The sequence below is a fragment of the Camelus ferus genome, chromosome 17 (assembly GCF_009834535.1).
Source record: "Camelus ferus isolate YT-003-E chromosome 17, BCGSAC_Cfer_1.0, whole genome shotgun sequence".
NCBI classification, from domain to species: domain Eukaryota; kingdom Metazoa; phylum Chordata; class Mammalia; order Artiodactyla; family Camelidae; genus Camelus; species Camelus ferus.
The window spans coordinates 38,289,669-38,317,438 of record NC_045712.1 but is presented as its reverse complement, the minus strand read 5'-3'; the positions used below and the strand labels follow the sequence as shown (position 1 = coordinate 38,317,438).

Genomic DNA, 27,770 nt, shown 5'->3' with positions numbered 1-27,770 from the left:
AGAAACAGCACATAAATGGCAGAGCCAGGATTTCTACAGAATCATAAAATGGCAGAGCCCATGCTTAAAAATATTTTTATTTTGAAGTATTTAAGCAAATCGTTATAAAAGAACCACCCACCACATAGCCCATCAAATCAACATGCTGACCCATCTACATCAACGTTTTAAAAGAAATAAAACACAACTGATGCCTCCACGTGCCCTTCCTGACTCCACCCCACAGCTCCTGTTCTGGGAAGGCAGAGCATGACTTTCACACATCATTCCGACACATGACTTTACACTCCTCATTTCACATGATTTGAATCCACAGGAAACACACTGTGTAAAACAGTAACACTGTTCACTCTATGCCAACAATGTTTACATGCCAGCCACTATTCTAAGCATTTCACATGCATTAATTCATTAACTGTCCCCCCACCCCCATCACCCTGTGAGGTTGACACTACTATCTTATTTTACAGAAAAAGTGAAACACAAATAAGTTTAAATAATGTGCCCACAGATACACAGTATGTTTAACTTTACATAAGCGGTCTATCATATGTAGCTTCGGCAACTTTCTCAGCGTCTCTGTGACTCATCTATGCTGAAAGATGTTAACTCTAGCTCTTTCGCATTCACTTCCCAAAGTACCAAAAAACAACCATTTATTTACCATTTCTTCTGTTGATGGAAATTTAGGCTTTTCCCCGCCTTGTTAGAGCTGAACAGCACTGCAGCGAACAGTCATATACACATTTCCTTCTTCACGTGGAGTTGTTCTAAAGTTTATCCGGAAGTAGAATCACTGGGTGGTGGAGCACGCAGAGCTTCACAAGACTGTGCAAACTGCTTGGCACAGTAGTTGTCACAATTTCCACACCCACAGCACTGAGTTCCCACGTTCCATACACTTACCCACGCGAGGGATTTTACAAAATCTGCCCACCTCGTGAGTAGTCCGTGTTAATTTACATTTCCTGGGCTGTCTTCTCTGCACATGCCTCTGTTGGGGCTGACAGGCTCTGTCAGCCGGGGCGAGCTGACTGAAAGACCTCCTGGTGCCCGCTCCGCTCTGTGGGGTCCCAGCCCGTCTGGCTCCAGCCAGTCCTAACCTCAGTTCCCCAGCAGGGGGTGGAGAGAAGGCGGGGCAGGGTTGGAAGGAGTGTGCTCTCTCCGGACCAGGTTGGGGTATGAGATGAGAACTGCTGGCTGGGCGGTCAGGAGCTGTCTGGGTGCTTCATGGCTCGGAACCACCCACGGCTGGGCTGCCTCACAGCAGGCGCGCTCGTGGGTGGCCTCCAGGCGACATTTCACTCAGGGATCCCTTCAAAAAACTCCAATCCTGACTTAGCTGAACTAAATTCAGTTCTACATTCCTTAATAGAGGCAACTTCGTGCAAAATCTACTCTGCCCAGCAAAAGGTTATAAGCACCCAAACCTGGCTTCCGGAGGACTCAGTCTGGCTGCAGTAGTGGATGTAACTTGGAAACCCAGACAACACCTAACAGAGCAACATACAGGCACCAGGACAGGTGGGGCCGGGGGAGAGGGCTTAGGGGGACAAGGCTCAGGGAAGGCCCTTTAGAGTGAGGACCGGGGCGGGCTGGGACAGGGGTGTGGCACTCCGAGTGAAGGGAGAAAGCAGAAGGCAGGCCAGTCCAGGGATGTTCAGAGAAGGGCAAGAAGTTAAATCCAACACTAATTACACCAAAATGTTCAGAGGCTGGCTCCAAGTAGTCAGACTTTTCCTTTCAGCTAATCTGTATTTACTAATATTTCTATAATAATTACATAATACTCATATAATTATTTTTTAAAACTCAGGTTACTGAACGGACTGCATCAGTATAATCCCAAATATTAAAGGTTCACCTCAGTATAGAGGGATTTCTGTTGATTTTTACTTCATTCTTTATACATTTTAAATTTTGATTTGAATGTTAAAAATAAATATATATCATTTTATTAAAAAAGGTGGTTAACAACACCCATATTGGGGTGGGAACTCTATGAGGTACTTAGTGGCACAAGGAGTCAGGGGATGAAAATATGGACAGAAAAGGGGTGTTTCTGTGTCAACTGGCTTGGGAGCTGCAGCTCTGTGAGGGCTCTGGTCCTAGAGATCAGACCCATAACCATAGTTAACCAAGCCTTTTCACCAGTCCCAAGAGTCAGGTAGCATAGCCAGTTACTCTCATTTTATACACAAGGAAATAGATGCCAATTTCCAGTGACTCGCCCAAGATCATCCTGCCAAGAAAAGGCACACCAAGCCTAGAACGCAGATCTGATGACTCTGAGGCCCTTTCCGTGACCTTCGGCCCTCGACACGTGGGACTCTGAATTTGAATTACATGTTATAAGGGTTCAGATTCAGACAATAACACTCCACAACTGAAAACTGTCCAAAAGCTCCCACCTCCCTCTGAGGCAGCCAAGCTCCAGTGAAGACTCACGATGCTCACACAGCTCTGGGCCCTCGCCTCCAGCTGGCTCACTCCACTCTAGCTCAGGGGCCTACCTGCCATTCCCTAAGGAGACCAGACAAGACCCTACCTCCTGAGAAGTGTCCCATGTAGGATCTAGAGAACTACAGGGCTCACTCACTCCATGATCTCCTCAGGTCTTTGTTCACATCTCACTTTCTCATTTGAGGCCCCTCTGAACAGCCGCTTTAAAATCTCAACCCACCTCCCAATCCAGCGCTTCCTCTCACTCTGTGTTGATTCATTCTGTCCACAACACATATCACCACCCAAAATACTATATATAAAATCTCATTTGTTTATCGTCTGTAAAGATCCAAGATGGCAGATGTTTTTGTTTGTTCCAGTCACTGCGGGGTCTCTGGCACACACAACAGTGCCTGGCATGTGGGAGGTGCTGGATGGCTGCCGCCCCTGCAGACCTGTGGGATGGAGATGGCGAAGGGGCACCGGCAGAGCTCCATGCTCCAGGTGATCAAGGCCAGGACCGTGCTCTCCTCCATGCGCAGCCGAGACAACCCTACGCCCATGGCAAGTATCCAAAGCCAGCTGTGAAGGCCGAAGCCTCAGCCAGAACTCCCCAGGGAAGGCTAGGAGTTCTTGCTGCTGCTGCTGCTGCTGCTGTTGCTTTTAAGGTCAAGCAGAACAGGCACCATCACAGACTAAAGTCAAAGGAAAACTTAGGATACAGCCGGCCCCTTCCCAGCAGCCGCAGCCCACCATGCCACAGACTTTTTGTCAAACCGTGAAGGGCAACGGTCTCTCCCTTTAGAGTTATAGAAGGAGATCTGGCTGGGGCTTCTCCGGGCCACAACCAAACGCCGCTCCTCGGGGCCCAACAGTAGGACGGGGATGCCCAGAGTTTTTGAATCCTCAGGATTCTCTTCCACTAGCTTTCAAAATAGGAAGGACTGGGCCTGTGTACAAGTTTGCCTCACGCTGCCTACAATCAAGGGTTCTCCGGCAGGGTAGCTCGGAACCCGTCTCCCCCACTGTGAGCCCCCACGCTAATCTCTAATGTGGTTTTTCATATGCCGAGCCAAATTGGATGACCACCTGAAGGTCTTCCCACACTCTCTGCACTTGAAGGGCCTCTCTCGAGTATGAAATCTCTTGTGGCTAATGAGCTGTGAGCTCTTGTTAAAGGTTTTCCCACATGTGCTACATTTGTGGCACTTTCCCCTAACGGGTATGTCCTGGAGTCCAGTGAGCCCAGAGCTCTGGCCACAAGCTGCCTTACAGTCTTCAAGGGGTTTCTCCCCACTTGCCTTTAACTGCTGCAAACTCACCTCTGTTTCCTGGTGGGAAGACGACCCCGCAGCGCTGCATTCAGCCTGGGCCACCCTGGTGTGTTTTCTCTGATGAATGCAGAGGGTGTGTCTCCCGATGAAGTCTTTCCCACACCACTGACACTTAAAAGGTCTCTCCTTCGTGTGGATTCTCTGGTGGTTAACAAGGCGGTAATTCCTGTCGTAGGACTTCCCGCACAGATGGCACTTATAACGCTTCTCCCCACTGTGTATCCCCTTGTGATCTAAAAGACTTCTCTTACGTGTAAAGGTTTTCCCACATTCTTGGCACCAAAAGGGTTTCTCACCAGTGAGGAGCTGTGACTGCAGACTTGGACTGTCTTCACTTTCGTGGCACTCATACTGTCTTCCCAAGGAGTGAATCCTCTGATGTCGGGAGAGGTTAGAACTCCACCGGAAGGATTTCCCACACTCCCTGCACTTATAAGGCTTCTCTCTGGTGTGAACTCTCTGATGGATGAGGAGAAAGGAGTGATTCCGGAAGGCTTTGCCACACTGGCTACACTTGTAGGGCTCCTCTGTGCTGTGGCTGCTCTGGGGAACTTGGGACGCTCCATCCTGACTAACGGACGGCGCTTCCTCCGGCTTTCTTTTGACGGTGTGCTGCTTCTTATGAACGATAAAGGCCGACCTGTGGGTAAACGCTTTTCCACATTCGCTGCATTGGTACGGTCTCTCGCCTGTGTGAATTCTCTGATGATCAATGAGAGACTTCTTTCGAGTAAAAGTCTTCCCACACTGCTGACACAAAAAAGTTTTCTCCACAGGAGGGGCACTCTGGGGCGGAGGGACGCTGGAGGGCTGCATGAAGTCTTCTTCATACTCTTCCTGCTCGTCGAGCTTCTCTTCCTGATGCACTCTCATATGACGGGTGAAGTTTGACCTCCACCTAAATGTCTTCCTACATTTGGTGCATTTATAGGGTTTCTCCTGGGTATGAATCCTTTGATGTTCGAGAATGTATGATTTACAGTGGAAGGATTTCCTACACTGGCTGCAGTCAAAGAGTTTCTCCCCACTTTGTTCTCTCAAGTGATGATCAAAACCTGAGCCACAGGTGAGAGCTTCTTCAACCTGATTAGATTCAAGGAATTTCCTCTTAGCATGGGTTTCCTGGTGCAGGCGGTATGCAGACATGCGTCGGAAAGCTTTGTCACATAAACTGCATTTATACGGTTTCAATCCAGTGTGAATTTTCTCATGCCGCACACGATTCGAACTCCACCTGAAGGCTTTCCCACATGCCCTACATTTAAACGGTTTCTCTTGAGTGTGAAGTCTCTGATGACCTGCAAGGTGGGAGCTGTGGCTGAAGGTCCTCCCACAGTCGCTGCACTTATACGACGTCCCCACCATGTGACGATTCGGCCTGCGTTGGTGATGAGCACTGAGGCTGAAGTCCTTCCCGTGCGCATCCTTTGCCTTCCCCTTCAGTCCGGCGTGAATTCTCGGGTGTAGGTTAAACCCGCCAATCACGCGTCTGAGCCCTTTCCCGTACTCCTTGTAGTCATAGTGGTAGGAGCTCCCTCTGAAGTGTCTACCACAGCCATGTTTAAGGGACTGCTTTCTTCTGGGACCTCTCAAATACATAATATGTTTTAGATGAAGACTGTTACTTTTTCCTGATTCTTCACAGTGTTTTTCTGTCCCGTGGCTGGAATTGGTCTCTTCTTTCTTCACTTTCACTTGTACGGGGTTTCCCCCTTGCTCCTTTAACCTGCTTTTCTGCTCAGAAGATTCTCTGAGCTCTGTTCCTTCAGAAACGTTGGCTGCACCACGACATCCTGATGGCAGGGCTAAGGCTGCTGCTTCTTCCAAAGGTTCGTGTTTTAAGACTAACTTGTTTGTTTTCATATGGAGCTCTCCTCCTGACACAAATAAAACATACAAGAATGTACTCTCTTCCCACACGTGGAACTGCAGAAAGCACCAAGGGACCAAAAAAATGTCATGAACTTCGGTGGTGAGGCTTTTGCCTGACTGCCAACACCTTTACAAAAGGGATAAGGCAAAACATGGAAGTGTCTGAGTGACAGAAAAGGGAGGAGGAGGAGGATGGGCCCAGCAGCTAGACACATGCAGAAATCACACCCAGGTGAAAAACAAAAAGGGTTAAGAAGGGAGTGTTAAACAGCACTGAGAGGGCAGAGGAGTCACCACACAAGTGCATGACAGGAAGGTCTCCGGAGCTGAGAGGTGAGGCTCCTACCGGGACTGCAGATCCAGCATCTCACAGGGAAGACTAAGCAGAGAAGAGCAGCAGGAACAGGACGGGGGCTCCAAGGACCTGGGGGGAGGGGGGTGGGCAGGGGCAGCACAGGGCTGAGGAGGAGCATCAGCGAATGGAAAAGAGATGGACAGTGAAGCCGTCCAGTGGGCAAGAATTGTGTCTGAGAAGGCTGCTGGGGGAAGGGCAGGGCCAGATATGAAGGTCTAGTAGGCTGGCCTGAAGGGAGAAGCCCGGGGCCCAGCGCTCCTGAGCAGCACTGCTAACAATCTTCCTTCCAGCAAACAATGGAGTAAGTTTCCCAGGATTTATCTGGTGTAAAAGACCTTAAGAAAGAGAAGAGGAGGTGCGGGAGGAGCAAGACTTGGTCAGTTCTCTGGAACTCACCTGCAGGGGCAGCACCTGGATTCCCCTTAGGCTGAGCCCCCTGGACATTCAAACCCCATGGCTCCCTTGCCTCCAACCAGGAGATCACAGCAGGCTTGGTGAATGGCCCCACTGCAGAAGAGAAGAGAACGGGGTGTGACTGGAAGGGAGGTGAGTCAATCAGAACCACTCTCCAGGGCCCTCTCAGGACTGAGCTCCTGGCAGGAAGCAGGGAAAGCCAGGGAGGCAGGTGGAGGGAGTTAGGGAAGGAGGCCCAGACAGGAATTTCTGATAGCTCTGAGTACAGACAAAAAAGGCTAAAAGAAGCCAAAGACAAAAGGATCACTTGGATTTTCCAGAACCACATGATAACTCAATCCATTAAATCAGCCAACTCTTTTTTGGATGCCTAAATGGACCATGAATTTGACACAAATGACCTTCAACCTTTACAATAACCCAGCATGACTGGCATTATTATCTTTAAGAGAGGAGCTGAGATAAAAGATTAAGTGATCTGGTTGGTAGTTAGAGAGACAGGACATAAACCTAGGTCAGGCCCCTTTCTATAGTTCACACAATGAGAACTAAGAAGGCAGAAGCAGAGGCAGGTAGAAGCCTTACCCAGAGAAGCCATGTTCCCATAATTCTCTAGCATCACATCCCTGTACAGGTTCCTCTGAGAAGCGTCCAGCCATCCCCACTCATCCTGGGAGAAGGTCACCTCCACGTCCTTGAAAGTCAAAGCCTCCTGAAAAATCACGGTCCTATGACTTGAATCTGGTCCACAGCTCCGAGCTTTTAGGAGCGGGCAGGGGAATAGGGCTGGCTCTGAGTGAGTACAGGATGGATCTGTTAAGACTGAAAGAGAAGGTCATCACCCAGCACAAGAGCTCTGGGCTCAAGGGGGATAAGCTGGTATCCTACGTGGGTCTTGGGATGTGAGGTCACTGGACAGAGAGAGACCCAGGACGAGGGGGAGCTGCCACTACGCCATTAGGCTGCAGTGCTGGGACATCAGGAAGGACTGAAGGTCCTGTGCTCACCTGAGGCTGGGCTGTCACCGGGTCTCCTGGGCATCCCTCTCTCTGGGAAGGGGCAGGCACCTGCGCAGCAGGAGGATCTGAAGGAGAAAGAGCCATGAGAGGGCAGCCCAGCTCTAGGCATCCCAGTGAGAAGCCCACTCTCCCCCCACAGAGAGGACTCCTGGGCCCATAAGCAGGTACGGACTGTTGTTAAACACCCATTTCACATCTTCCCAGTGTCTGCTGGGGGCCGGGGAGGGTGGGGTGTGCAATGGGAGGAGGAGTGAGGCAGACATGGGTCACAGAAGGACAAAAAGGACACAGAGCTAAAGGCCAGGACAGGAAGGGATTCTCGTGAGAAGACAGAGAGTGCAAAGATGACATCACAGGAAATTCAGGAAGTGTGGCACGGGCTGGGGTCTTAGAGCCAGGCGGCAAGTACCGGATTGCCCAGCCAGGTCACGCACTCCTATTTCATAGGGAGGCTGCAGGTGGTCTCCCAGGGCAGAGCTGCTCCTGAGAGGTGAAGCAGGGAGCCATATCTGTGCGGCTCGCAGGGCTCCTGTGCCCATCCAATGCACATCTGGGCTCTGGGCAGGGGCTGGGTCCTGGCAAGAAGAAAATGTGAGAGGATCCCTGTGGGAATCAGAAAGCAAACAAAGAACAGGCCACATATGGCCAATCCCTAAAAGGCAGAGCCCAGGGAATGGTGAGCTGGGCCCTTCATTACCTATAGGCAGAGGGGAAAGGAGGAGGCGAAATCCCAGGGAGGACCCCCTCACCTCCGCCCCCTGGGCTCTAACTCGGGCCACAGGGAGACAGGTGGCACCAGATTTCCACTTGACATAGGAAAGCACCTGGCAAGTCAGTGACAGCATTGTTGTCAGGACTCAGGTGCTGCAGTGAGACCTCCCCACTTGCCCTCAGTCCACACCCTCAGCCTGGAACGTAGAAATGAAAGAAGAAATTTATCCCTGAGAGTTAAACTGATAATGGTTCACAGCAGAGGTGCAGTTGGATGATGTCTACCAAGTCTCAGGCACAGCTCTATGTAACAACAGGCAAAGTGACCTCAAAGAGGCAGGAAGGCTCCCAGACGGTAAACCAGACTGAACTAGCAACACCACTAGAAAAGCAATGCTAACAGTGAGTGTCAGCTATGGCATCACAGAAAAACGTTTCAGGTGCAAAAACCAGCAGCACCCATCCAAGAAGACCTGGAAAGAGGCAGCCTTTGTCCTGGGGCTTCAAACAGTCCTGATCTTGAGGCATGTCTACCCTGATGCAGAAAGGAGTATAGGAAGCTACAGCCAATGAACTTCAGGTTTTTCTGGTCCTGTGGCAAAGACATTCTCTACACTGATATGGACAAATCTTAGCCTGAGGCCATTAAATATCCATACTCTATAGCTGTAGACTAAAGCCAATAAAAGTCATCACAGTAATTTATCTCCAGTTCCTCTCAAATCCTACCACAGGGAGAATAAAGAAACAAGAATATGGAAGCATAGCCAAGTGAGTTTAAGGACAAATTTCTCAGGCCCCCGTTTCTCACATTTTTATAATTTTGATAAACTATAGGGTGATTCTGCAATTTTATATGCATCCTGGGCATTTCTATTCATTTTTTTGGAATTTGGGGGGCTTTTTTCCAGCTTTTGCTTTTTGTTTTCTAATTTCTAACTAGCTGTCAACAAGGTAGGCCATTTCTGCTCATTTGGCAATGTTTTCATGGATTTTTTAAACCAAACATCTAGCTCTGACTGATGTGAATATAATCAAGCTACAATTTTGTATCTACTGGTATCTTATTTGCTTTAAGTAAGTTATTTTTGGATCCTATTGAATATTTTTATTCAACAGGATAATGATAAATATTCTTTTTAGTTTTAGAAAATAGCACCCAATGTTAAACAAAGGTTTTTTTTTTTTTAACAGTCATATCTTATGTTGATTTGTTACCATTTATTGCTGATAGGACATATTCAGATGTTTTACTTGACTGGTTTAATTTTTATATTAAATTTAGGAGAGAAATACATCAAATATATTTCTGAAACCTTTATTTGTGAATCATACGTAGAATTACACATACTTTTACAGAAGTAGAATTTTTTAAAAAGCCATTTAAAAAATGATAAATGCTCTTAAAACAAAAAAAACCTCCAAAGATGTGAGCATTGAGAGGCTAGCCTATGTAGGGCATAGGGGCAGGCAGAGTGCACTGTAACTGACCCACGGCTCTACTGCCTGCAGTGGGACTGTCAGCTGCTTCTCGGCACCAAGGCCAGGGCTGGACACATGGTAGGCAGTCAAACACATACTGAGCAAATTCTCATTGTTAGATCAGTTTTCCGGTTTTGTTTTTGTTTTTTTTTTTCAATAGATTGAGCCCCTGAGAGATTGAAGTTTACTGAGAAAGAAGTAGTACGGTATGTGTAGACTGCTCTTGTAGGTTTCAGCATGTACTCAGAAGCCAAGGAGCCTGACACTAACTGCCCCCTGGCTTATGAGCAAGAGATATCACCCCCATTTTACAGGTCAGAAGCAAGTCAAGTTAGACATGTGAAGATGTACTCTGTGTACTGTAAGTCACTGTGTCCAAAAATTTATTACTATTATTTATGGATACTTGTGGACCCTCTTCTTCCTGGAGCTGTTACTCCTCTAGGAAGGAAGAGAGGGCTACCTGCCAAAAGGTCCCTGGCTTAGCGTCCAGTTCTCAGCTGCTCAGGGGCCATGGGAATGAGAAGGGAAGACATCCCCTGAATTCCTCCATGTTGAGGGCACCCCATCCCCAGATAAGCTAAGCCAGCTGGCTGGCAGGCAGGGTTCACTGGGCACTGACACTCGCTCACACTCACCCTCCATGGTGTCCCACTGAAGTCCCCCTGCAGCTCTTCCAGCAAGGCCACAGCCTCCTCACCACTCTCAGGGTGATGCAGCTGCACCCAGGTCCGAAGCTCCCCGGGCAGGATGCTCAGGAACTGCTCCAGCACCAGGAGCTCCAGGATCTGGGCCTTTGAGAGAACATCAGGCCTCAGCCACCAGCGGCAGAGCTCCTGGAGCCGGCTCAGAGTCTCTAGGGGCCCAGAAGACTCATGGTAGCGAAGCTGCCTGAAGAGCTGGCGGAACAGCTCCTGGCCAGGACGATTGAGTGTCTGCGGCCTGGGAGCCTGCACTGAAGTGTAGCCTTCATCCTCTTCTTCCTTCTTTATCATCTGAAGATGTCCTCGCTCCCTTGAAGCCTTGGCCTGAGCTGGATGGACAGCATACCACCTGCCTGGAGGCATCACTTCTGTTCAAGGTCTACCCAGCAGAGTGCAATCAAGTCTGCGTTAGCTATATATATATCACTGTTGGGGCCTCGGGAGTATCTTTTCAGCACGGATGTGGACAATGCCATTTGCTGGGACATCAGAAGTCACTGGCAAGAGACTGAAATAACCAATGTTATTATTTGGGATGGATGGGAGAAGGACGGTGCAACTAGATGCTGTTACTTGGGATTATCTTTGGATTTAAGAGAAAAAGGGCACATAAACATTTGCATAGTAGTGCCTGCCAGGATCAAGCAGACCAGAGGAAAAACTCAGATCTGTGCTTACCAGAGGCAACGGTGAGGGTAGGGGATTGGATTAAGGCAGTCAAAGGTACAAACTTCCAGTTATAAGATAAATAAGTACTAGGGATGTAATGTATAATATGACAAATATAATTAACTTGCTGTGTATTTTATACAAAAGTTGTTGAGAGTAAAATCTAAGAATTTTCATCATAAGAAAAAAATATATTTTCTATTTATTTTGTATCTAAATGAGCTAATGGACACTCACTAAGCTTATTGTGATAATCATTTCATAATGTATATAAGTCAAATCACTATCCACATTAAACTTATACAATGCTATATGTCAATTAAATCTCAATAAAACTGGAAGAAAAAAATTCTTTTACTTTAAAAAAAAAATCAATGGCATTTCTACATAGTAGAAATGAACAAACCAAAGATAATATTAAGAAAAAAATTTCATTCACAATCACATGAAAAAGAATAAAACACTTAGAAAAGAATTTAATTAAAGAGCAAAACTTATACCCTAAAAACTACAAAACATCATTAGAAGAAATTAAAGGTTTCAATAAGTGAAAAGACATTCTGTGTTCATGGATCAGAAGACGATATATTGTTAAGATGATAATACTATTCAAAATTATCTATAGATTAAAAAAAAAAATCCCTATCAGAATCCCAGCTTGCTTCTTTGTAGAAACTGAAAAGCTGATCCTAACACATGGAAACTCAAGAGACCCATACAACATACAACACAATCTTGAAAAAGAATATGCTGGAAGAGAGGACATCAAGATGGCAGAGTATGAGGATGCTGACCTCACATTCCTGCATGAACACATCAAAAATACACGTGGAGCAATTCTCACTAGAAACAAACTGGAGACTGGCAGAAGACTCTTCTACAACCAAAGCTATAAAGAAAGATCCACAAGAAGTCAGGCAGGAAGGGAGGAGAAGCCATTAGGTTGGAACCTAAGTCCACAGGAGATGACACAGAAGAGGGAGATATCACAACCTCATTAAAAAATGAGAACAGTCTAAAAGATCTCTGAAACAATATCAAGTATATCAATATTTGCATTATAGGGGTCCCTGAAGAAGGGGGAGAAGGGTTAAAAAATTATTTGATGAAATTATGGCTGAAAATTTCCTGAACCTGAAGAAGGGAAGATATCCAGGTATAGGAAGCACAGAGAGTCCCAAACAAGATGAACCCAGAGTCGCACAACAAGAAATATTATAATTAAAAGGGCAAAAATTAAAGGATTAAGAGAAAATTCTAAAAAGAGCAAGAGAAAAACAAAGAATCACATACATGGGAACCCCATAAGGCTATCAGTGAATTTTTCTGCAGAAACTTTGCAGGCCAGAAGGGAGTGGTATGATATACTGAAAGTGTCGAGGGGAAAAAAACCTACAACCTAAGATACTCTAGCCAACAAGGTTATCATTCAGAATTGGAGGAAAGATAAAGAATTTATCAGAGAAGCAAAAACTAAGAGAGTCCATCGATACTAAACAGACCATTACAAAAAAAGTATTAAAGGGTCTTCTCTAAGTGGAAAAGAATAGGCTACAACAAGAAGTAAGAATTTATACGAAAGGGAAAAAAATGCCACTAGTAAAGGCTGTGGATCAACCATTTAAATAAGCTTATAGAAAAATTAAGACAAAAGTTGTAAAATCAACTGTACAGTAAATACTTACGGGAGAAACACGAAAATGTAAAATATGAAATCGAAAACATGAAATGGGGAGGGGATGAAAAATGTAAATCTTCTGGAATGTGTTTCAAACGTAAATTACCAACAGTTTAAAACAAACAGACATAGTAATAGGTCAACATAAATGAACCCCATAGTAACCACAAATCAAAAACCTATAATAGATATACAAAACCTGGAGAGAAAAGAACATCAAACCATAATATAAATATTCTTTTCTAAAGAAATATTCTTTTCTAAAGAAAATCAAACCATAAGAATATAAATAAACAGTAGAGAAAAAGAACAAAGAACTACAAAAAACAAGAAACAAGTAACAAAGTAGAAATAAGTACATACCTATCAATAATCAGTTTAAATGTCAATGGACTAAATGCTCCAATCAAAAGACAAAGGGTGGCGAATTGAATTAAAAAACAAGATCCATCTATATGCTGCCTAAAAGAGACTCACTTCAGAGCTAAAGAGACACACAGACTGAACGTGAAGGGATGAAAAAACATATTTTACACAAATGAAGATGACAAGAAAGCTGGGACAGCAATACTCTTATCAGACAAAGTAGACTCTAAAGCAAAGTCTATAATGAAATATAAAAAAGGACATTATATAATAATAAAAGGATCACTATGAGAAGAGGATATAACATTCATTAACATATATGCAGCTAATATATAAGCACCTAAATATAAAAAGCAAATATTAAAAGAGACATAAAAGGAGAAATTGACAATAATACAATAATAGGAGGGGACTTTGACACCCCACTTACATCAATGGAAAGATCATCCAGACAGAAAACCAATAAAGAAACAGTGCTTTTAAATGACACATAAAACCAGATGGATTTGACATCTATCTATGAAACATTTCATCAAAAGCCAGCAGAATACACATTCTTTTCAAGTACACATGGAACATTCTCCAGGACAGATCATTACTAAGTCACAAAATAGTCTTAACAAATTTAAGAGGATAGAAATTCTATCAAGCATTTTTTTCCAACCACAATGATATGAAACTAGAAATAAATTACAAGAAGAAAAATGGGAAAAATACAAACATCTAGAGAGTAATAAACATGCTACTAAAAAACCAATGGGTCAAAGAAGAAATTGGAGAGGAAGTCTGAAAGTACCTTGAGACAAATGAAAATAAAAACAACTTTCCAAAATCTATGGGGGGTGTGGAAAAAGCATTTCTAAGAGAGAAGTTCATAGTAATATAGGCCTACCTCAAGAAACAAGAAAAATCTCAAATAACGAAACTTACCATCTAAAGAAATTAGAAAAAGAAAAATAAACAAAGCCCAAAGTCAGCAGAAGGAAGGAAATAATAAAGATCAGAGATGAAATAAATAAAATACAGATTAAAAAACAGAAAAGAGCAATAAAACCAAGAACTGCTTTTTCAAAAAGGTAAACAAAATTGATTAGCCTGTAGTCAGGCTCATTAAGAAAAAAAGAGAAAGGACTCAAGCAAAATAAGAAATGAAAGAGGAGAAATTACAACCAATACCACAGAGATACCAGAAAAAAACAAAAGAGAGAGAGAGGATACTGCAAAAAGTTATATGCCAATAAACTGAACAACCCAGAAGAAATGGGTAACTTTCTAGAAACATACAATCATCCAAGACTGAATCACAAAGACTGATTCCTTCAATCTGACAATCTGAACAAACCAACCAGTAATAATGAAATTAAATTAGTAATCAAAAAACTCCCAGCAAACAATAGTCCAGGACTGGATGGCTCACAGGAGAATTCTACCAAATATATAAAGAAGAGCTAATAACTATCCTCAAAATTTGAAGAGGAGGGAACACTCTCTAATTCATTCTACAAAGCCACCATTACTCTGACACCAAAACCAGATAAAGACACTATTTAAAAAAGAAAACCACAGACCAGTATCTCTGATGAACACAGATGCAAAAATTCTCAAAATACTATCAGCAAACCCTATTCAACAACATATAAAAAGAAATTATACACCATGATCGAGCAGGATTTAATTCCAGGGATACAAAGATGGTTCAATACATGCAAATCAATGTGATAAACCAACTTATCAAAATGAAAATAAAAATCACATGATCATCTCAAGAGACACAGAAACATTTGACAAAATTTAACATCCATTCATGATAAAAATTCTCAGGGGAGGGTATAGCTCAGTGGTGGAGTCCATGCTTAGCATAGACAAGGTCCTAGGTTCAATCCCCCGTACCTCTGTTAAAATGAGTAAATAAATAAACCTAATTACCTCCCCTCCTCCCAAAAAATTCTCATCAAAGTTGGTTTAGAGGGAACATAACATAATAAAGGTCATTTATAACAAACCCACAGCTAACATCATACTCAGTGGTGAAAAGCCAAGTTTTTCCTCTAAAATCATGAACATTACAAGGATGCCAACTCTTGACTTAACATAGTAGTGGAAGTCATACTCACAGTAATCAGACAAGAAAAAGAAATAAAAGGCATTCACATTGAAAGAGAAGAAGTAAAACTATCACTATTTGCAGATGAATACTATTTGCAGAAAACCCTAAAGTCTCCAAAGCCTCTACCAAAAAACTGTTAGAGTAAATGAATTCAGGAAAGTTGCAGGATACAAGATTAATACACAGAAATCGATTGCTTTCTATACACTAGTAGTGAACCATTTCTCTATACCAGAAAGAGAAAGCAAGAAAACAATCTGTTTAAAGTCATATCAAAAAGAATAAAATACCTAGGAATAAACTTAACTAAGAAAGTGAAAGATCTATACTTCAAAAAATACAAAACACTGATGAAGGAAATTGAAGATGATACAAATAAATGGAAAGCTATCCCATGTTCATGGACTGGAAGAATTAACATTGTTAAAATATCCATACTACCCAAAGCAATCTACAGGTTTAATGTAGTGCTATCAAAATACCCATGACATTTCTCACAGAACTAGAACAAATAATCCTAAAATTAATTTAGAGCCACAGATGATTCCAAATAGCTAAAATGAAGCTGAGAAAAAAGAACAAAGCTGGACCTATCATGCTCCTTGACTTCAGACTATACTACAAAGTTACAATAATCAAAAAAGTATGGTCAGTGGAACAGAATAGAAAGCCCCCAAATAAATCCACATGCTTATGGTCAATTAATCTATGATAATGGAGGCAAGAATACACAATGTAAAAAAGACAGTCTCTTCATTAAGTGGCGCTGAGAAAACTGGACAGCTACATGTAAAAGAATGAAATTGGAACATTTTCTCACACCAAATACAGTAATAAACTCAAAATGGATTAAAGACCTAAATCTAAGACCAGAAGCCATAAAACACCTAGAAGAAAATATAGGAAAAACACTCTCTGACATAAAGCACAACAATATTTTCTTTGGCTCTGTCTCCTAAGGCAAAGGAAACAAAAGCGAAAATACACAAACAGGACCTAATTAAACTTAACAAGCTTTTGCACAGCAAAGAAAACCACTGACAAAATGAAAAGACAACTTACTGAATGGGAGAGCATAATTGAAAATGATATGACCAGTAAGGTGTTAATATCCAAAATCTATAAACATCTCACACAACTCAATAACAAAACAAACAAACAAACAAACAACCTAATTTAAAAATGGGCAAAAGACATGAATAGGCATTTTTCCAAAGAAGACATACAGACAGCCAACAGGCATATGAAAAAATGCTCAACCTCACTATTCATCAGTGAAATGCAAATCAAAACCACAATGAGATATCACTTCACATCTGCCAGAATGGCTAATATCAAGAAGACCACAAATAGCAAATGTTAGTGAGGATGTGGAGAAAAGGGAACCCTAGTACACTGTTGGTGGGAATGTAAGTTGGTGCAGACACTATGGAAAACAGTATGGAGTTTCCTCAAAAAAAAAAAAAAAATAGAACTATCATATGATCCAGCAATTCCACTCCTGGGTATATATCCAAAAAACCCCAAAAACACTAATTTGAAAAGATACACGTACCCCAATATTCATAGCACATAATTTACAATAGCCAAGATATGGAAGCAATCTAAGGGTCCATCAACAGATGAACAGATAAAGAAGATATAACATAAACACAAACACATATATATACATACACATACATACATACATATATATACACACACACACACATATAAAATGGAATATTACTCAGCCATAAAAAGAATGAAATTTTGCCATTTGCAACAATGTAGTTGGATCTGGAGAGTATTATGCTTGGTGAAATACATCAGACAAAGAAAAACAAATACTGTATGTTATCACTTATATGTGGAATCTAAAAAATGAAACCAAGGAATGAATATAACAACACAGAAACAGACATACAGAGAACAAGCTAGTGGTTACCAATGGGGAAAGGGAAGTGGGAGGGGCAAGACAAAGGTAGGGGATTAAGAGGTACAAAATACAATGTATACAATAAGTAAGCTACAAGGATATACTATACAGCACAAGGACTTCGAATGAGTATTTTACATTATTTTACAATATTTTATAATACCAATACTTTACAATAACTTCGAATGAGTATAATACATTAATAAATTAACTCACTAAAAATAAAAAGAGTAAGTTGAAAGATTCATATTAATTTCAAAGCTTATTTTATAAGACATGGTGCTGGCGTAAGGATATACATATAGATCAATGAAATAGAATTTAAGAGTCCAAAAAAGAACCCATACATCTATGGTCAACTTATTTTCAACAAGTGTGCAAAGATCACTCAAAGTGGGGAAGAAGAGTCTTTTCAACAAATGGTGCTGGGACAACTGTATGTCTACATGAAGAATAGTGAAGCTGAACCTCTCCATAATACAATATACAAAAATTAATTCAAAATGGATCAAAGACCTAAACGTAAGGAGCTGAAACTATAAAATTCTTATCATAAAATGTAGGTGTGATACTTTGTGACAATGGATTAGTCAATGGATTCTACCAAATGCACACCAAAAGCACATGCAAAAAAAGATAAAATAGATAATCTGGACTTCACCTAAACTTAAAACTGTTGTGCTTCCAAGGTCACATGAAGAAAGTGAAAAGGCAACCCATAGAGTGGGAAAAAAAATTTGCAAATCACATTACCTCATAAGGGACTTGTGGCTAGAAAATATAAATAACCTACAATTCAATAATAAAAAGACAACATAATTAAAATTGGACAAAGCATTTGAACAGACATTCCTTCAAAGAAAATATAAAGATGGATGAAAAACACATAGGATACAGAACAACATTAGTCATCAAGGAAAAGCAGATCAACACCACAATACAATACTACTTCACAACCACTAGGATGGCTAGAATCAAAAAGTCAGAAAATAACATGTGTAGATAAGCACATGGATATATTGGAACACTCATACACTGCTGGTGGGAATGTAAATTGTGTAGCCACACTGGAAAACAGTCAGGCAGGTCTTCATGGAGTTAAACATACAGGTACTACTTGGAATTCCATTCCTAGATAGATACAGTCATCCTTCAGTACCCACAGGATATTACACATAAAATGTATTCTAGCTAAAGCCTAAACTTCAAAAACAAAAAAAGAGAGTAAGAACCCTGGGGTAAGCAAGGATTTCTTAAGAAAATGAAAGGGAACTATGTAAAAACCTCTTGTCTGAAAAAAACAAACAAAAAGAAACAAAAGCACGAACCACTGGATAGAAGTGTAAATGTATACAGCCACCAGGAAGAGTAGTTTGAAAGCCAGCAGTACAATTAAAAAGTCACATTACTTAATGCCCCTGGAACTTCACTTCTTGGAAGCTCCCTGGAAAAACATTTACACAGGTATTCAGGCATTTTCACAGGTGTTCTTTAGAGCCCTCTTTGTACTAATGCAATACTGGAAATGACTTATTTGTCCATCAGTTAGGCTAAGTAGGAGTATAGCACATTAGAGGATGAAATACCACACAACAGTTTAAAAGACTATACTAGACCCTTAAGCACCAAGGCAATTGTTTCACTGTTCACTGGGTGGTCAGGCTGTACAGTCGAGGTTAAAAAGCAGTTAACTGCCACTCACAGAAGAGATCACAGCAGAATTCTAAGTTGCTGAGAAGAGATAATGCCTACTAGGTTCCAGTGGTATAGTGTTTATTTAGAGCAAGAGAAGAAAATAAGAGTGTAGGAGATTCAACCCCTTGCAAGCCATTGGTCCCCCATGACCAACGGACCCACTTCACAGCCAACACCGTGCAGGTGGAACAGATACAAGCACCACACTTCATGGTACAGTAGGACTGTGGCCCTTTGCCCGCAGGGTCTGAAATACAGAAAGCAGGGGTGAGCCTGGGGGTCAGTAACAAAGGCACTTAAGCAGATAAAGGGGTATATACATTAAGCACTGGACAGGGAGAGACAGTCCCTCACAAAGCTGCAAGTCCAGCATAGGCGGTGAGGGCTCTTCACTTCTGTGCAAGAAAATGTCGTCAGCCCAAGGATACTCGGTGCTATGCGAGAGAGGAGAAGCTGAGCCTGCCTGCCTTTCCCAACAACATTAAAACCATATGCTAAGTTAAAAAGAACATCCTAGATATACCTGGAGAAAAAAGCTATAATCATATATATGTGTATGTATGTGTGAGATGCACGTAAGTACCCAAAAGATTTAAAAATGATCTAGGAGGATTCACAAAAACTCTTACTGATTATGGGGGTGGAGAGATTGGGAATAAAGAAAATTTCAGTTTATTTGTACTGATCTGAAGTTTTTCACACGACATCTATGTAGAAGGTCTCTCTCTTTGCTTTTTCTTTTTTTTTAAGAGTGTACATCAAAAAAAGATGAATGTGAATATGCCAAAATTTGAGAATTGGTTACTCCTGTGTGTTGGAAATACGCCTGCCTGTTATTTTCTTCTTTTTACTTTTTGTCTTTTCCCAATTTCCCAAAATAAAAAGTAAATTAAGAAGCAAATTTTAGAAATTACAGTTATGAACTCAAATATGTCTTAAACAAAATAAAAATAAAGCACAGTTTGCATATGTACAAAAAAAGTTCCTACAGCTTGCCACCAGTGTTTTCAGCCAATTATCTCCTCCAGCAGTGGGATTAGAGGGTTTTCCCTTCCTATTTTTCTACGTACCCTGAATTGTAGAACATTATTTTCATAATCAGCAAGGTGGTAAATAATTCTGCTTAAAAAATAAAGCAACCAAGTATCAGCTTCCAGGACTCAAGGAGGTGGGCATGGAGCAGAAGAGGCTTGTACACCCTTGAAGAGGACATGTATGAATACGGCGGCTGCAGCTCAAGTAGCTGTAAAAGGAAAAAGAAATCGAGGTGACCTTAGTTCTACTTTAGCCACTGAGTCAACAACCAAACCAAAGGCGGCTGGTGGAACTAAGAGAACAAGGTAAGACAAAAACTGACAACTGAGGTAGAGAACAAAAGAGAGTAAGAGAGTAAAATGCTGCCAAAAACCACAACATGCAAAAGAAAAAGAAACAAAGAAAGACAGAGCATGTTAAAACCAAACCAAACCAGGGGAGGTGCTTCAAGATAGAATAGAAGGACACGGAGCTCACTCTCTCCCACAAATACATCAAAAATACAATCTACATGTAGAACAATTCTCACAGAATACCTAAAACAAAACTAAACCAAAAAAGAGTCTACAAAGACATATGTATGGCTGTTAGCATAACTGATGCCATTTTAGACCCGTTCAACTCCTTCAGTCCTTCCATTGACCCTACCTATGACCATACAATGTGGTAAATCACTTTTCTGTCTCAAGGGCTTTATACTTAATAAACATTGTTTCATGATCGTTAGTTCCAGGTAGACTCTATGCTCTGCTAGTCTCCAAACAATGACGAAGACTTTCAGTAACATATTCCCATTGCCCATGAGACTAGTTACCCATTCAGAAACCCTGACTTAGGAATGCACTTGTTTCCAAGCACACACCCCCATATTCAACTATAAAATTGTCCCACTAGCCCCTCAGCAGCGCAGAGTGCAGCTGCCAGTGCTCCCAGAATGTCCACCTGATCCCACTGTGTGAGTAAATTATCCTAAAATAAATGGATCCATTGATTATATGGAGCTGCCTGCCTCATTCTTCAGTCTTAGCATACTTTCTCAGTTAAGAGGGCACTGTTCATTCTGCCCCTCCTCCAAGAGAGGTATGAAATAGACAGTAGGTCTTGGCCCCTGATGCAAAGTGGCCCCATTACTCAGTGCACCAAGTCACACATGATGGTCATCGTCCCCTGAAGAGTGGAACCCTCCATCTCCCACAGTTAAGCAAACTTAAAGGAATTATTACTTTACCAAGAAACCATCATCCCCTACATGACCTACAAACATCTCCTGCTCAGGGGAAAGAGAAACAGGCACCGAGGCTCAAGAGAATGAAATGGAGGCCAAAGAGAAGCATCTGGAAGAAACACACCCAGTGGGAAACATAAAGGGCACTGACCTATCTTGGGCAGTTGAGACACACCGCGAAACGAACACCAAAAATAAGCCTCCAAGCTGACCTGAAGCAGCTGCTGCAGAAATGTCCCAAGAGGTCAGTGAAGTATTTCTAAAGAGGTGATGAGAAGACAGACCAACACAAAAATGAGGCCAAATGCCTGTGAATATAGCAGAAGATTCCAGCCCTTTTAGCCCAGCCTCCACAACCATGAACACAGACAGAAGCTAATGACCTCCCAGGCCTTTCAAACTCAGAATGAAAGCCCCATAGCACAGTAAAGAGATGGGGGCCAGTGAGCTGAAACTGCCCAGTTAAATTCAGGTATCCTAGTGCCTCAGGGTTCCTCCCATGTCCCAGCTAGCTTTCAGGGACAGAAGAAAAGCTTCACACTCATCAGCTTGTTAAGATTATGTGAGCCCCAGGCCTGGGGAGCAACCTGAGATGGATCAGGCCTCTTGTCCCCCACAGCTTCATACCTTCACTCAGTTTCATTCCCAAATGAAAATGCTGGGAAAATCCCAAGCAATCCCATGGGCGTTTTTCAGGACACTTTCTTCATCAACTCATAGGCAATGTAATTTTAATTTCCTTTGAATTCCTCATTAAGTAGTCTCTAATTCTCATGTTTTTCCTCCCAGTGAGATAAGGTACATAAGGTTATTTTATATACTGGTAGCAAGCAAACAAGTTTCTAACATAATCACCACTAAAGGAAGATTGTTTCCAGGACATATTTAAAATGTTAAAATAATATTTATCCCACTTTACCAATTAAGATGAGTCAAATCGAGTGGCCCAAATCTGGTTTCTAAATATCATTCTCCTATAAATGGAACCAGGGAATTCTTGGATAAGAATGGTTATCCAAGGGTTGATTCCAGGGCTGCAGGACATGAAAAATACAAGATGAGTATCTTATGTTGCCTAAAAATCAGGGAAAGACATAAAAATGATGGGAGCATGTACAGGGAAACCAGGGCCAACCTGAAAGAGCTCCCAGTGGCCAAAGCTGGAATAATTAAGCAACAAAATAAATAACGTGACACCACATTATACTAAAAAAGGGAACACCCAACATCACACCCTGATGTAACTAATATAATAACAACAACAAAAGGAAGAGAAGGCATAACTCTTCCTAACGGAGAATTCCAGTTAAGAAATGGAAGAGAAAAAACAAAAAGGAAAGGCACCTGGAAGAGCATCACTGTAATAACTGCTGCAGGCAAGAGCCACCAAGAAATGCTAATTAGTGGGTGAAAGTTGAGGAGAAACAGAGAGTTGAGGAGAGACTTTTCTATGCAAAGTCTCAAGGTAGCTTCCTCAAAATCACTGCTAATTACAAAGGAGAGACAGTAACTTTACAGTGATGAAACCTGGCAGAAATACTGGAGCAAGGTTAATATGACCAGGAAGAAGACACACCGGCATCACCCTCAATCTAAGCAGGACAATATCTGACAAACCAAATCAAGGGTCATTCTAAAAACACAAACACGAAATACTGCAAGTGTCAAGATCATGCAGAACAAGTAAAACTGAGGAACTGTCCCAGAGTTCTCGAAGAACAAGAAGACATGACAACTAAATGGAATGAGGGATACTATACTGGATCTTGGAACAGAAAAAAAAACCTTACAAAAGACACTGAAGAACCTTGAATAAATCAGCAGTTTAATTAATAGTACTGGACCACTGTAAACTTCTTAAGTTTGATGACTGTACTATGATTATGCAAGATATTACCTTTAGGCAAACCAGGTCAAGTATAAGAGAATTCTGTACAGTTCTGACACCATCTGTAAGGCTACAATTATTCAAAATACAGTTTCTAAAATTGAAGACATTTGAGCTGCTAATGTGTTTCTTTTTTTGTATCTATCTAGAAATATTAATGTCTAGGTATTAAGGATTAACTTGGCAATAAGGGTATTGAATACTGTCGATTCCTATCATCTGCAGTTTGGACTCATCCTTTTACTAATTTAACAAATATTTACTGAGCACCTACTAAGTCTGAGGCACTAAGGTTTCTGCAGTGAATTAAGCAGACAAAAGGCACTGCCCTGAGCAGCTTACAAGATAGTCAAGGACAGGTGCCATGTAGTGTAATAAAAAAAGGAAGCAGGATAAGAGGTCTAAGATCAGGGAAGGAAAAGTATAAGCTCAAAAACCCAGTCCTGTGGAGCACATAATGACTCACCTTAGGGAACTCTTTCAGACTGTTTCTCATATTAAAAATACTGAACACTGCAAAGTAACATGAGTTATATCTTACTACACTATCTGTATTTTCGGTCTGGAACATGACATCATAGAATGCTCATGCACTAATATTTCTGGAAACCAGGAGCCACAGAAACTTAACGGTGGCATGGTTACTATTTTTTATGCTTCTGTCAGTTTCTCTTTAAGTACATACTGAGATCTATCTTCAAATGATTCTCATCTTTTCAGCCTACTTCTTAACCAGCATTTGTCTATTTCTCTTCAGTATTAAGAACATGTAAGTGCAGCCTCTTTTGTCAGTCTCCGAGTACACACACAATATACACGTGTACAACAGCTGGAAATTCCCTGAAATCCAGTTATGTCTAAAACCACTTTCTGACACTTCCTTGCAAAATAACCCACCTAATATTAATGAGTTTTCAACTCTGAAATACCAACAGTTTGAAACAGAATGGTGTTCTTTCCCGGTCACCACTTTTAACTTAGGAAGGTGAACATTCTAATTTCTTAGACCAATGTAAGTGAGAAGACAGTAGAGCGGTTTTAAGTCACAGCTGTACCTAGTGTTTAATATTGCATTTTATATACTACTGTTCCATTTTGAAAGGAGATAATCACTCTAATACATGAGCTTTTTGGTACAAATATCACCTGTTGAGCATTCACAGCTGCATGTAATGTGTACCTTGGAAAATAAACTGCAAATAAATGTCTTCTTTTAATTATACTTACAAAAATGTCAGCGGTGTCATCAAGTTGGCACCCATTTTAACCAATATATGAACAAATGCATTCGACAAGTTGAAGATACAATTTTCAAAAAGCAACTGTATGACAGTGCTTACTGATACTGAATTATACACTTTAAAATGGCTTAAATGATCAATTTTTATGTGCCGTGTGCTAAACAGTATGTGTATTTTATTTTATCATAATACTAAAAAAGCATTTTGAAAGCAACAGTACACAGATATGTAATCATGATGTTGTATGCCTGAAACTAATACGTTATATGTGGATTACACCTCAGTTTTTTAAAATGTTAAAAATTTTAAAATATATGGATTATATACTTTTTTAAAGCAGTAAAAATAATCCCATTTCTTAAAAAAAAAATGTACATGTATAACAGTTTGCATCATCATGCACACATTTTAAATGGTCAGGAAGCCTCCAGATGAAAACAGTAACGGACAGCGGTTACTTTCACTTTTCTTACGTTCACCCGCGTTATTCAACTATCTGTAAGGAGTCCCCTTTGTTTTCATAATTGGGAGAAGTAATAAAACACAGAAACCATTACTCCAAATTCTCGACCCGGGCGGCGTAGCGCAGGCAGATAGATACGCCCTCACAGCGGCGGGTCGGGCTCCCAGGCCAGATCCCCGCCCCGGGCGCAGCCTCCACGCCGAGCCTCCCCCCCGCCCCACACGCCGGGAACCCCGCGCCCGCACAGCAACCCTCCACGCCCACCAGCCCCGCGGGGCAGCTCACCGACTCCCGCGGCCGCGCGACGCTCGGTCCCCTGACCGCACGGCCCACCCCACGCCAGTTGCCCCGCGCCCGGCTCTCCGTCCCTATCGCGCACGCGCGTCGCCGCCCCGGGCCTCTCGGCCTCTCTAGGACTCTGGGAGGCCAATCTCTCGACTTCTCCCGGGCCCGACTGCCGGGCTCGGAGGCCTCCCAGCCCACGGTCTTCGGCCCGACCTAACCCACTGGACGCAGGCCTTCTTTTCGTACCACAGAGCTCTATCAACCTTGTCCTGTTTTCCTGCCTTCCTCCAAATGTGTGTACAGGGCTTCCCTTTAGGGTTCCCTCCTCCCAGGGAAGAATGGGATCAAACCTAGGGACCAGCAAGATCTAGCTGACCAGGCTGGCCAGAAGGAGCTGTTAAAGAGGCCACTCATTACTCCCTGGGGTCCCCTTCAACGAGGGGAACCAGATCCTGAGGTAGGCTGTGTTCCAGGACAGTCTCTTCCTCCATCACCACCATGATCAGAGGGTACTTGCTCATTCCCAAGCCGCAGACGCCCAAAACTTCCCACTACAGCTTCCAGCTGTTTTCTCCTGTTAACAAAATTCAACCGAGTAAATTTTAAATATCTTACTGGCTTTAATCATCAATTCACAAGTCAGACAACATCCTATTTAACAGTTAAAAAGGAGCTCTGAAGAGCTACATAGCAAAAGATTTTATAGGCAGAAGGGAGCAGAAATGAAGGTTATACTAGGCAAAAAGGCAGATTGGTTATTGCAAGGTTACTTTCCTTATAGGGGATGGCAGAGGTTTATCAAGCAAATTACTAACAAATGCTGATCAGGTGATTCCTGATTGACTGGACCAAAGATTTCTTTTCTGACAGAGCTGAAACTGTAAGTAACTTAAATTTTGCTTTGGAGACTTGGGGTTTAGCGTGAGCTACACTGTCTGGGGCCTATTGTCTTGTCTTTAACAATTCTCCCTCTTTGGTCAGACTCTCAGCCTGAGAGACTGAGCAAAATTTTAAGGCTTTAGTGCTTCGCCCAGCTACGACTCTAATGTTCTCATAGTTTTTCCTGGTTGTCTGTGTGGTAATCACAGGTCAGGATATCAGATTCATATTCTTTAAGTTGGTAATTATATGTTACTTTTTCTTTTACTTTTTTTTTTTAACTGAAGTATACTCAGTTACAATCTGTTGATTTCTGGTGTACAGTTGCACCAGAAATGTTACAGAAGAATTACGCCTGGTGGGAAGTGACAGATGACACACACTTGGAGGATCAGAAAAGACTGTTTTATTCCGGACCAGTGCTAGACCAGCGGAGTCACCTTCAAAGGCTGAGCCCCGGGCTTGGGGTCTGATTGTCTCTTATACTCGTAACACTTCTGGGTATTTGGGACTTTTCAGCTTGGGTGCAGTAAGTTTCCACTCAACTGTTGCAAGCAGCAGCGGTTTATAAAAGCAGAAGTAAGCAGTTACAGGGGCTGCAGGGAGGGGTAACTTGTCTGATTTTTCCTCCTCACAGTGAAATGTTTCAGTCATATATATACTTACATATATTCGTTTTTGTATTCTTTTTCATTATAGGTTACTACAAGATATTGAATATAATCCCCTGTACCACACAGAAGAAATTTGTTTTTTATCGATTTTTATATACAGTAGTTATTATTTGCAAATCTTGAACTCCCAATTTATCCCTTCCTACCCTTTTCCCCAGGTTACCATAAGATTATTTACAATGTCTGTGAGTCTGTTTCTGTTTTGCAGATGAGTTCATTAGTGTCTTCTTTTTTTCTTTTTTTTTTTATGAGTGATATCATACGGTATTTTTTTTCTCTTTATACTCTTATTTTTCTGACATTCTAACCTTAGGGAGATCATTTGCTTGGTGGTTAGTGGATGCAAACATGCATTTAAAGCTTTTGAGAGACTACAGCACAGCAGAGAGGCGACTATGATTATTATAAGCAGGATAGTTCCCCATGCCTGGAGTGTGCTTGGGAACCATGGTCCCCAAGACCCAAACCGATCAGAATCAAATAACTCAAAGACCCTGTTGAAGGAGTCACTTTCTTTATTTTTTTTAACATTTTTTATTGAGTTATAGTCATTTTACAATGTTGTGTCAAATTAGTGTAGAGCACAATTTTTCAGTTATACATGAACATAAGTATATTCATTGAAAGAGTCACTTTCTTAAGCAAAGTTGCTAGTTCAGTGACCTCATATAGCTGAGTCTCAACTTACCCTGAAGTGTTAATCCAAGTGCAACAAGTGGTGTTGGCCACAGCACAGACACCTTGTCCAGTGAAAAGATAATCAAGGACTATCCTATTATCAAGAACAACACTGGCCAGAGAGTTTAGGGATTCCTGTTGGGCAGTTACTGTATTAGCATTAGATTCTGCAATATCTTCAACAGTTAAGACCATTCCTAATCATAACCTGCCTTGCACTTAGTCCTATGCAAGGGAATAGGGATCTACCAAAAGAAGCAAATTTTGAATCATGAATAGCTCCTGGTAGTTTAATTTGGTTCAATAATGCAAACAACGGGAATTGACTAGTGAGATGTCTCAGTTTTGTTCTGGGCAGATGCGGGTACAGTTAGATAACTCAAAAGTCACTATCATGTTAAGGGCCAACCATCAAAGCATACCATAGGCCCCAAAAGTATATTTTTCCTTAAAGCCACAACAGACAAAAATACACCCTGCAGGACACACACAGTACTCCCATTAAAATACTATTTACAATGGATTCAGTGACCAGGATTTTTCATGTTGCCCAGTTAAGCCATGGATCAGTTAGGTTTTCATCACATTTGGGAAAATAATTTCTTATTCTAAAGTAAAAGGTAGTTGTAAACT

General features: G+C 41.9%; 1 protein-coding gene across 6 annotated transcripts; it reads right to left on the bottom strand.

The window, feature by feature from the left end:
- Positions 1–56: 56 nt before the first annotated feature.
- On the bottom strand, positions 57–25,027 carry ZNF445 (zinc finger protein 445). Of its 6 annotated transcripts, none has more exons than XM_032459055.1 (8): positions 24,907–24,986; positions 19,840–20,012; positions 10,271–10,844; positions 7,849–8,014; positions 7,428–7,504; positions 7,006–7,132; positions 6,403–6,513; positions 57–5,656 (listed from the first exon to the last, which is right to left on the bottom strand). In XM_032459055.1, exons 3-8 carry the CDS (start codon positions 10,697–10,699, stop codon positions 3,486–3,488), a joined length of 3,081 nt encoding a protein of 1,026 aa, XP_032314946.1. In that variant the 5' UTR covers positions 10,700–10,844; positions 19,840–20,012; positions 24,907–24,986; the 3' UTR covers positions 57–3,485. The 6 variants fall into 6 exon arrangements, with proteins under 6 accessions (XP_032314946.1, XP_032314947.1, XP_032314945.1 ...); XM_032459056.1 differs by lacking the exon at positions 24,907–24,986 and adding an exon at positions 21,181–21,200; XM_032459054.1 differs by lacking the exon at positions 19,840–20,012 and having other exon boundaries at positions 24,907–25,027.
- Between the last annotated feature and the right edge of the window lie 2,743 nt (positions 25,028–27,770).

Bases quoted from the DNA above. Each gene is read 5' to 3' on its own strand.
- ZNF445 (XM_032459054.1), bottom strand. From the start codon at position 10,699: ATGCCTCCAGGCAGGTGGTATGCTGTCCATCCAGCTCAGGCCAAGGCT. The intron at 7,505-7,848 runs GTACTTGCCGCC...TTTCTCCTTCAG, and splicing joins TGACCTGGCTGGGCAATCCG to ATCCTCCTGCTGCGCAGGTG. The intron at 6,514-7,005 runs GTAAGGCTTCTA...TCTCTTCTGCAG, and splicing joins TGGGAACATGGCTTCTCTGG to TGGGGCCATTCACCAAGCCT.